The sequence below is a fragment of the Cupressus sempervirens genome, chromosome 1, assembly GCF_028749045.1.
Source record: "Cupressus sempervirens isolate cs-2001-9-10 chromosome 1, ASM2874904v1, whole genome shotgun sequence".
NCBI classification, from domain to species: domain Eukaryota; kingdom Viridiplantae; phylum Streptophyta; class Pinopsida; order Cupressales; family Cupressaceae; genus Cupressus; species Cupressus sempervirens.
In genome coordinates, this window is record NC_143118.1 from 158,098,522 (window position 1) to 158,109,415 (window position 10,894).

The 10,894-nt window shown below is 31.1% G+C and overlaps 1 protein-coding gene across 2 annotated transcripts; it reads left to right on the forward strand.

Annotated features, from left to right (window-relative positions):
• Positions 1 to 599: 599 nt before the first annotated feature.
• LOC149576631 (alcohol dehydrogenase-like 4) lies at positions 600 to 5,493 on the forward strand. Of its 2 annotated transcripts, XM_089818564.1 has the most exons (10): positions 600 to 732; positions 1,695 to 1,831; positions 2,127 to 2,176; positions 2,261 to 2,586; positions 2,680 to 2,762; positions 3,916 to 3,991; positions 4,135 to 4,196; positions 4,289 to 4,384; positions 4,497 to 4,658; positions 5,198 to 5,493. In XM_089818564.1, exons 1-10 carry the CDS (start codon positions 666 to 668, stop codon positions 5,306 to 5,308), a joined length of 1,170 nt encoding a protein of 389 aa, XP_089674690.1. In that variant the 5' UTR covers positions 600 to 665; the 3' UTR covers positions 5,309 to 5,493. The 2 variants fall into 2 exon arrangements, with proteins under 2 accessions (XP_089674690.1, XP_089674699.1); XM_089818573.1 differs by lacking the exon at positions 4,289 to 4,384 and having other exon boundaries at positions 610 to 732.
• Positions 5,494 to 10,894: the final 5,401 nt, after the last annotated feature.

Sequence of the window (10,894 nt, forward strand, 5' to 3'; positions counted from 1 at the left end):
ATTATTCCAACCGGTCATTGTAAATAAATAAAAATAAAAATAATTAATAGTTATATTTATATGATTACAACTAATTTATATATAAACTAGTCTTACTTAAAAAATAATTTAATTAATTAATATTTATAACTATATGAGTACAAATAAGTTATATATAGATTAGTGATATTGTAAAACAATTAAAAAACGATGTAAATAATATAATGTATCAAAAAAATTAGCTTAAAAGGTGGACACTCTAAAACAAATCCCTAAAAAACACACTAACTAAGAAAGTGCTCTAAAAAATGTTTTGAAAATGCAAGCTCTTACAACATAATGGTAAATTATGAGTCCCTCGTAAAGAAGGTCTAAGTTGGAGTCCCCTCAAACTTAACACATAATAATTAAAAAATTAGTCATATTTTGTATTCATGGAAACACAATTTTTTTTTGGTGTACTGTTATATATTACCGAATATGTAGATATGAAGAACAAATGCCAAGATCCATTAAATTTTTCTTTTTTTTTTGAAATTTGCAACAATACATTTTTCTCGGAATTAAAGCCACGTCCAAAAGAATATAACAGATGCCGTCCAATGTGACTTACTTGATAAGATTGAAATCAACATATTACTTCTACTCTCTGTTGTTAACCAGAGATTCTGAAGATTATCACTGAAATGGAAAAGAATGATTCTTGCGGCTCTCTGGCCTCTGAAACATCTGGCAAAGTTATCACTTGCAAAGGTATGTTTACATATATATTTTGCAAAATTGTTTTGTTATGGATCATACCGAATGCCCCATCATGAACTTTGTTTCACATTATATTTGATAACCCATCGTGAATTTTAGATTTTTATGGATCAATTAGATGGGTATAGCGAGATCTAAGAGATGTGTTAAGAGTTTTTATGGATCAATTAGAACTCGAATCAATGTAAGACTTTTTATGTATTGCTCAATTGTTGTAAGTGTTATATTGCTGAAATACTGGCTCCTATAAGCGAAGAACCAATTTTTAATGGAGATGTGACTTTTTATTATCCACAAATATAATTTGGAATGATGTGGGTCCCCAAATTCAGATATTGCTCTGTACGCTGCCCACATACTGAATTGTTTTCTAGTTAGAGAAGGTGCCCCAGCCCCACCACTGATATAAATTCATATAATCAATTATATACTGATGGGTATTTGTTCTGTATATTAGAGATCTCCACAAAAGTTCTTTAGGAGATTTATGTAAAGAAATTCAATCTTCAGCCATGGTTTTCATTCAGAGTATAGGTTTTCTTTGTCAAGTTTCTTTCTATTAATAAATTAGTACACTAGTTATAAATTCCCAAAAAAGGGGTCAGGCGAGACAAGATCACCCTGCATGGTGACTGTTTGGATTTTTGGTGAAGATTTCGCAAAACCTTATGAAATTGTTATCATTTGTATTTGGATCTGTGTTTAGATTCAATCATTTGCTCTTTTGCAATCTTTCATTCTGACGATAGATCACTGTGTGTGATCTGAAATGTTGATGTTAAAACTTTATACACAATCTGAATTCCAAAAAAATTGTCATGCATTTTGCTCTTTGTTTCACGAACAATATCAATTTCTGCCCCAATCTATCTCAAAAACAGGAGCGATTTTGATTTTGTTCTTGATAATTGTACTATATTTGTTGACAATTTTGAATTTGCTTTTCTTAACAGCTGCAGTAGCATGGGGGACGAAGAAACCGCTGGTAATCGAGGAGGTGCAGGTAGATCCTCCAAAGGCCATGGAAGTCCGCATCAAAATCACTCATACTTCTCTCTGCAACACAGATATTATGTACTGGACTACCGATGTAAGTCATAACTCATTCTTATTTAGCCTCTTTTCAATCAAAATTTGTGTGATTTGAGTTATTCGCCAAGATTCAAAATCTAGTATGTATGCTCTGATTGTTCCCCTCTATACGACTTCAATGGAATCGATCCCCAATTTTTTTTTTCAACTCTCCACAAGCTTATGCTCTCAATCGAATAAATATTAACATAGATCCATGTTCTCATATCAGATTGATCTTTTATAATCGGAAAAAATTATTTTTGTAATTTAACAGACAAGATTGTGGTTTTCCTTGGTTTTTGTTTTCTCAGAACGAGATGCTGAAGGCGTTTCCACGCATTTTGGGGCATGAGGCTGCAGGGTAAGGAACAAGGCACATTTATTTTCGATTGAAGTATTTAAAAGAAGAGAATATTATTTCACAGTGAATGTGGGATTAAAACAGGATTGTGGAGAGCGTGGGAGAAGGCGTAACCGATCTGAAGGCAGGGGATCATGTTCTGACATTGTTTACAGGGGAATGCGGAGATTGCGTCTACTGCAAATCTCCGAAGACAAATCTTTGCGGAAAATTCAGGATCGATCCGACGAGGGCGGTCATGCTGAGCGACCAGAAAACCCGTTTCTCGATCGCCGGGAAACCAGTTTATCATTGCATGGGGACCTCCACTTTCAGCGAATACACCGTTCTCGATTCTGGCAACGTGGTTAAGATTAATCCGCAGGCTCCTCTCAACGAAGTTTGCCTGCTTGGCTGCGGGTTGGCCACTGGTCTGTATTAACTATAAACCAGAAAGATGTACAGACATTGAAATGAAATTAAAAATGAAAAAAAATGGGTAAAACGTTGTATGGAATGTGCAGGATTTGGGGCGGCGTGGAACACTGCAAATGTTCAGCCAGGCTCAACAGTTGCTATCTTCGGCCTCGGTACCGTCGGCCTTGCGGTCAGTGACATCCTATCCTATTTTATTTCCTCTTTATTAATTGTATTGGAATTAACAGCTACAAAAATTAGATCAATTATGTAGTTTTATTGGTGCTACTAACTTATGGTTATTGGGAGATTCAAGAGTTGTGGAGATTAATTAAGCACTTAAATCCCATTTCATAATAAGCTGAATTAATTATCAATTGTCTAGTGGCCAATGCAAGTCTAGACTTTCATATTAAGTTGAAACACATCCCTCGTCTGACAAATATAAATCCACAAAACTAATACCTTTAAACTCGTTGAGAAACACCGAAAATATATCTAACATCATTCTTACGTCAAGCTTGGCCTTTGAAACAATCAATGTCTAAAATAGAAATAATAGAAATAACCAGCCGGATTTTTATTTTTAATTTCTTTAATATTTTCGTATGTGAGTCCCTTACACAAATCGCCCTCGACCGTTACATTTAAACACGATGCACGGTCAAAACCGTTTTTGTCTCGTCATGCGCCATCTTAAGATTTGATGTGATGCGTACTGATTTTATTGTTAAAATCACCCGTTCAGTTTCTAAATGCATCTATCCACGTTTCCTTTTGCCTTGTAGCAGTTAGAGACTTTCCTTAAAATACGTAATCATGTGTGTTGTTTTTAAAATTCCATATTATCTAGACTCAATTCAAGGGTTTTAAAATTATTTGTGTTAACTTAGATTGAATATATATATATATATATATAATATTTAAAAAAAATTAATTTATTATAAAGATAGAGGAAACAAGTCAATAGTTGTTCATGTTTGAGTAATTTGGTGTTTTATCTTTAACATATTATAATCATATTATTTAGTTAGATTCATTGCATGTTCCTAGTGTTTTTAATGTGTACTAAATTGCACAAATAGATAAAATTTTAAATATTTGAAAAATGATAGTATTTATATTTATATGCTATGCTTCATTTTTTTAAATTTAAAATTTAAAATATCCATGTAAAACATGGTACATTTGTTTAATTATTGGAAAATTGTTTATATTTTATGTGATTTAATTGGTTTTTCACCATTTAGTTATCGTACCATAAAAGTAAGTTCAATCATGTTTACTTTTAGTATATATTTTAACTAACATAGTGGGGAGGTCGTTGACTTTTACTTTTATAGGTTGCAGAAGGTGCAAGGGTAAGAGGCGCATCTAAGATAATTGGTGTGGATACAAATTCAGACAAGTTACCAATAGGTATATAAATGCCCATTTTCTTTTAATTAGTTTATAATTTAATACCATATGTTTACTTTATATAGGTATATAAATGCCCATTTTCTTTTAATTAGTTTATAATTTAATACCATATTTACATATGTTTACTTTATATTATTCAGCTAAAACTTTTGGAGTTACTGATTTCATCAACCCCAAGGACCAAGATAGGGTTGTGCATGAGGTAGTAATGTTAAAACTTCACATTTTCATCTTTCTACTTGACAATTAAAAAGTCTTAACATCTACTAACTTGTATGTATTTGAATTTGATAGAGAATTCAAGAGATCACCGATGGTGGAGTTGATTTTAGTTTTGAATGCATTGGGCATGCAGATATTATTTATGAGGCATTTTTATCTACACATGATGTAATACTAGCATTTACCCTATAGATTCTTTATTTTTGCATTTTTTATTTTTGGATTCATGTTAATGATGTTAATATTAAGGGTGTTATGTTTGGTTTTGTTGTAAGTGTAGGGCTGGGGTTTGGCAGTTATTGTAGGAGTGGATCAAAGTGGGCGAAGATTGAGCTTTTTCCCTCCAGAGTTATTGGATGGTAGGAGAATCGACGGAACTGTCTTTGGTGGTTTCAAGGGGAAAAGTCAACTGCCTGATCTTGTAGAAATGTACATGAAGAAGGTATGCTTATATATTGCTTTAGACTACCATATATTCCTTGACTCGATAGTTTTCCATAAAAATGTATAGTGTTAAAAATATACATGTCATTGTGTGTGTGTGCATGTGTGCGTGTGCATGTGTTTTGTTAAGATAATTTTTACTCACTTTTATCCTAGCACTTTTCGATACATAAATCTGTTTAGTTAGTTTGTCTAAGTAATTCACTTTCTATTTGCCAATTTAAAAGAGAATTGAAATGTGTAACTGTTGCATCTAAAGAAGGCATGAGAATCACATATGTTGTTGACTAGTGTAAATGTGATACATCATAAATCAAACTTATATTGTATATGTTACATGCATTATAGAGTGTGAATAATTAATTATTTAGATAGCTATTATATAATTTGGAAAGTTTTATTTTTTGGCTTGAATATTATAATTTAGATAAATGTGAAGGATCAAGCTTGATGATCATTTCCAACTTCCTTTTATGAAACTATCAATAAATTTGATTTATTTATTGATGGATAAATGTTTCTATGTTTTCATTACAGGAGGTCAAAGTGGGCGAATTTATCACTCATGAACTTCCATTCTCACATATCAATGAAGCATTTGATTTATTTTTAGAAGGAAAGAGCTTGAGATGTGTTCTTCATCTATGAGTGAAAAACATTTTCTAAGTTGTTTTTCTAACACTTCTGTAGTGCCTACCCCTAGTTCGCATTTCTGTTATTATTGCCAAACTCTTTTAGGCTAGTTTTATACTTGATGTTTAGTAGCATTACTTTCAGATTATCAGATATTGTTTTTCATTTAGTTTATTATATGATGAGATTACTTGGTACTCTATATTTCATGCATGTATGATGATTATTCAATGTTTTCAATTATCGATGATGATTAGTTAGATTGTTTATTATCACATGTGCTTTCTTATGGATACTTACCCCATACTGCATGTGTATGGTGTGCGTATTTTTTTTCTTTATGTATGGTGTTTCTGATGTGGTTAAGGAAGGGAGTCGTAGTCACCTGCTAGTCGGGATCTACACGATGCACCACTTTCTGCCATTGTCTGTTTAGCTTAGAATATTGTGTCTGTACATGCGTGGATTTTATGCAGGTTGCAGGTACTGGGTATCAACTTCCCTAAATTGCCAGGATGAGTGTACTCTATCGCATTATCTCAATGGCAAGAGAGGGGAGATAAACTCTTAAGTCCAAATCCTAAACCCTTTAGCCAATTGTCCTAATTGATAATTAGGGCAAGTATCTGAGTCAAGTACCCTCCGAATGCATCAAAAGATGTAATTTCGTAATTATAACCCTTTGTTTTATTTAATATGTGTTTTTTTATGATGGGTTTTCGTATGTTTCTTTATGAGTCCTTGGTGTATTTTCTATTAATTAAGTTTAATTAAAAAAGATTAATTAATGATTTAATTTAATAGAAGATTATTATGATATTTTAATATTTAATTATATTTAATTAATTGAAAAATTAATTAAATAAAAAGAATTAAATTTGGAGATAAAAGTTTAAGGATAATTTAGAATATTATAATATTAATTTAATTTAATAATAATATATTTAGAGTTCATTTTTAAATAAATGTTAAATATTATTGTTATTTAAGTTAATTAAATATTCTATCAATTAAGTTTCTAAAATAAATTAAAAGTGGAAAAGATATTAAATTATTAAAGGTTTCTAGATCTCATGATCTAAGCATGAGTTTAAATATGAGAAATAAATTAAAAGATTATATAATAGAAAATAATAATGTTATTTTAATTTCATAAAGTGCACATGAGATTAAAGTAATAAATTAATTTAAAATAGAAGTCAAGTGGAATATTAAATAAAGTTATTTAATAATTTATTTAAGGTGCATTAAAAGAGAAAGCAAAGAATTAATAAAAGTTAATTTTGAGTTAACTTAGTTGAGCAAAGAGTCCTCTTGGGTGAACGCACAATTAGTGCCCTGATTTGAGGAGAAAACTCCTTATCACAACTTTGGGGTTCATTTTTGGGGGACACGAATTTGGACGGGAATTTTGGGGAGACAACTTTTGGAAGCGAATTTCAGAAGGCTAATTCCAAGAAAGATTTTCGGAATAAGGTTATTGAAGAGGAGCGAATTCTCTTATAGTTTCTGGGGATTGCATAATAGCATCAGGATCAGGTAGGGTCTTGTGTTTTGATCACTGATTAATTACACAATTTTCTCTTTCTTGTCTTCTTCGTGCCTGTAGATTATAAATCCGAATTGTCTGGATTTCATTGTTTGATCCTATCGCTCTCTTGTTATGAACCTCATGATACTATATTGTATTTCTTCTATATAATAGAATTGGAAGAATAAATCAATTTGAAACACTCGTTCTAGATGAAAGAATTTAGAAAATAAACTAGATAGAGCTTTTGAAAGAAAAGAAAAGAAAAATCTAGATTGGAAATTCGGGTTATATTTATAAAAGTTTATAAAATAAAATAAAATTAGAATTAAAAATAAAATAAATAAAATGTTTAATTATACATGTTTAAGGATTAGATTGTTTATTTATTAAACAAGGATTCTTTTTTTTAAAAATAGTATATATAATACTTGGAAGAAACGTATTTAAAAGTTCTTAATTGAAAAGAAAAGAAATTGATTTACTATATATATATAGGAGGGTGTTTGAAATTATCTAATAAAATTTATATTTAAAATAATAATAATATATATATATGCTTGGGGAATAAGTTTTTAAAGTTTTTAATTCAAAAAAAAAATAAAATTAAAAAAACAAAATAATATTAAACTTACCACTCTTACCTTACTGTCGGCGGCTTTGACGTTTTCTTGCAACCATAAATTCAAAAAAAAACAGCGCCCAATATGTTTTAAGGTGGCGACTATTTTAGGATGGCGACTGTTTTAAAACAGCGCCCAATATGTTTTATTTAAAAAACATAGGCTAGGGGGTTTATAGATTTTGTTTAATGTTTAAAGTTCTTTTTAAATTTTTATAAGCTTTGCACGTTTCTTCATATTATTAATGGTTTAAAAGTTAGATAATATAAAGTTATTATAATTAGATAACTTTTTAATTAATATGATTTATAAATAAATTTATTATTATTTGAAATTTTTTATTAATAGATTTCAATATTAAATATATTATTGATTAAATAATACTTTATTAATAAGTTATATAATGTAAACTTATTATTATTTAATAATATTTATTGGTAGATTTTATTATTATTTTTTAATTTAAATATTAATGCATTTTAATATAGTTTTTGTAATTATTAATTTATTAATAGTTTTTGGTTGAATATTAGTAAATTGATGATTAATGAAGATATTAATATAAATATTTAGATCAATAATTATTAATTAATTTAATTAAAAATAGTTTAATTAAAGTTAATTAATAATGGATATTATTTGATAAAATTGTAGAATTATATTATTGATTTAAAACATGATGAGAGGGTAATTCTAGTTTCATTCGAACAAGTGATGGGTCAACTTGTAGGGTTATCTAGAAATCTTTTGAACTTGAATCATACCTTGAAACTAAAACTGAAATGTTACATTAACTCAATAGTATATTATCAATCAAACCAAACTTGATACCTATGTTCTATTTCATATATGTTTTGGGGTTTCTGAGGATTGCTCTAGTGTTGACCAGTTTAGGTTGTTACCAGAGGCTTGGGGGATTATGCAATTGTGATGATATGATGATTTGATCTCGATCTTGTTACCCAACCATGGTAATGTGATGGTGTGCTCTATGATGGATGTTTTACTGTTTGTTATTGCTTTTTAGTTTCCTTGTGTGAAGCTGAAGTGTATGTATATAAGATACCTGACTTAACCATTTTTGAGTATTGATCAATTATATTTGATAACCATTTTTGAATCTCGATCAGTTATATTTGATAACCATTTTTGAGTCTCGATCAGTTATATTTGATAACCATTTTTTAGTCTCGATCAGTTATACTTGGATTGCTTTTCGGTCGCTTGAGAGGACTGAAGTGTTTGTTATGTTCTTGATGATGTCATGTGTTGACTTGACCATTTTGGAGTCTTTGATCAGTATTCTGATTTATTAGTGGGATACTTTCTGGTTGCTCATTGGAGAACCATTGGATTTTGTGATTTATCATTGATGCCTTTAGTTGCTGATAGAGAACTGTTGTGATCATATGATTATTATTTGATGCTTATCTGTTGCTCATGAAGAACTGATGTAATTTTTGTGGCTTATCTTTTATGATTTTTTTCAGTCGCTTGTATAGGACTGAGGTGATTTTATTATGATTCTTTGATTCGTGATTTCATGAGCCTAGGGTAGGTTATCTATGTGTAGTGTCGGGAAGTGGCTTACAATGGGGATCGGGGCCCTAAGAGGCTGCCTGGAGTAACCCATTGTAAGTTGTTTTAAGAAGTGAAAACATCTCACCTAAATACTGACTTAAATGAACCTAATAAGATAATTGTATGTTCTCTCCCATGCCTTGAGTGTTAGTACAGGCTAGGATGGGTTAGAGAGAACGCTTGGTTGCGACCTTGCATTCCATAGTATGCCTCGTCAGTACGAGAGGATATTAATGGCCGCAGGATTACTGGGGACCCGAGATTCCTGAGGGATTGCTCGGGTAACTTCCAATTTGATTCATGTGATGACACTTTCCCGCTTGCATAGCAGGTTTCCTACATGTCTTTGTGGTGCCTCTGGGTGTAGATGTCTATCTATGTTGGAACCTTTGAGTTAGTGTACTTTTAGGATTTCCCAGACTTAGAGAGTACTTGTGTTTTGTGTTTGATACCTTGTTTGGCACTTGAGACTATCTCCTCAGCACGATGGGAGTGGACCATTTAGGTTCCACGCGGTCGGGTGGTAGTGCTTTTACTCCTACCATTTGAGATCCGTCTGGTGCTACCATGGCTGGAGCTTCTTGGGATGCTTGTTCATAATGTTTAGGTGATGTGTTCTACTTTGGAGGATCATCTTATGCTTTATTCTCGCATGTTAGAATTCTTTATGCGTATGTGGTAGCATGTTAGATTTCTTTATGCATATAAGGTAGTATGTTTTAGGAGTGATGTCCCTATTACTATACTACTGATGATCTCTTCGGTGACTTGGGATGTTACGCGTGGGGGATGGCTAGGGCCCATGATGGTCTAATGATGTTATTGATGGTTGGGAGGAACCACACACTTAGATTAGTTGTGTTTTATGATAGATGGATAGTTGTATTTCATGTTGGATGTTTATATCTTTTATGATGGATGGATGTATCAAGTATGGTATATGGTTTCATTTATTTTACTGTACTTTGTATCATGGATTTGAGGATGATGTATCTTTATTTTTACATATGTATATTCTTTTAAGCCTTTCATACCCTATGACATGTACAGTGGATGATTGAGCATTCCGAATTAATTTGCCAAGAGGCATTCGGAACAAATGTATATTATGGACATTGGACTTTCTTATTATTCTTTCATGTGGAGGTAGTAGTTGTTAGACTTAGAATTAATTAAATTTAAATGTGACTCAACATCTTGGGATCCTTAAGGAATGTAACTGGTTATGTATGTATGTTGATGATTACATGTTATTGCTTCCGCTACTATGTGTTTGATGTGTATGTTATACATTCTTACTTTAAAAAAAAAAAAAAAAAATGTTTAGCAAACTTAGTAAAACTTTAGGTTAATTCTTTTGGATCCCTTGGCGGGGCGTTACAACTTCAATGTCAAAATATTGTTGAAATGTGTCAAGATTTTGTTATATGATAGGTTGTTTTAGTAATTGAAAGTGGATCAAATTTTATATCTATGTGCTTATTTTCAAGGGGTTGTGAAATACTAATGCAAAGCAGAATTTCCTTGAAAATTTATATAAGAATTTTCATTTTATTAGATTTAGAAATTTTAATTTGAATCTAGAATCCATTATTATCATTTGTGGTAGATAAGATAAGATAAGATAATGTTAATGTCCAATAAGAGACCACAACATGCGTCTATGGGATTGGGAGCTTACAACCAAGGATATACAACCAAACGAAACACCAAACGATGTCGATAAAAGACCAAGCACAAAACCTAAAACAAAAGAAGAAGAAGAGAGAAAGAGTTTCCCCGAAAAAGATTAGGGTTTAGGAATCCTTCCTCAAAGGGAAGAAGGACAAAAATGAATGAGAAGGATGAGGGCAACTAGGGTCTTTG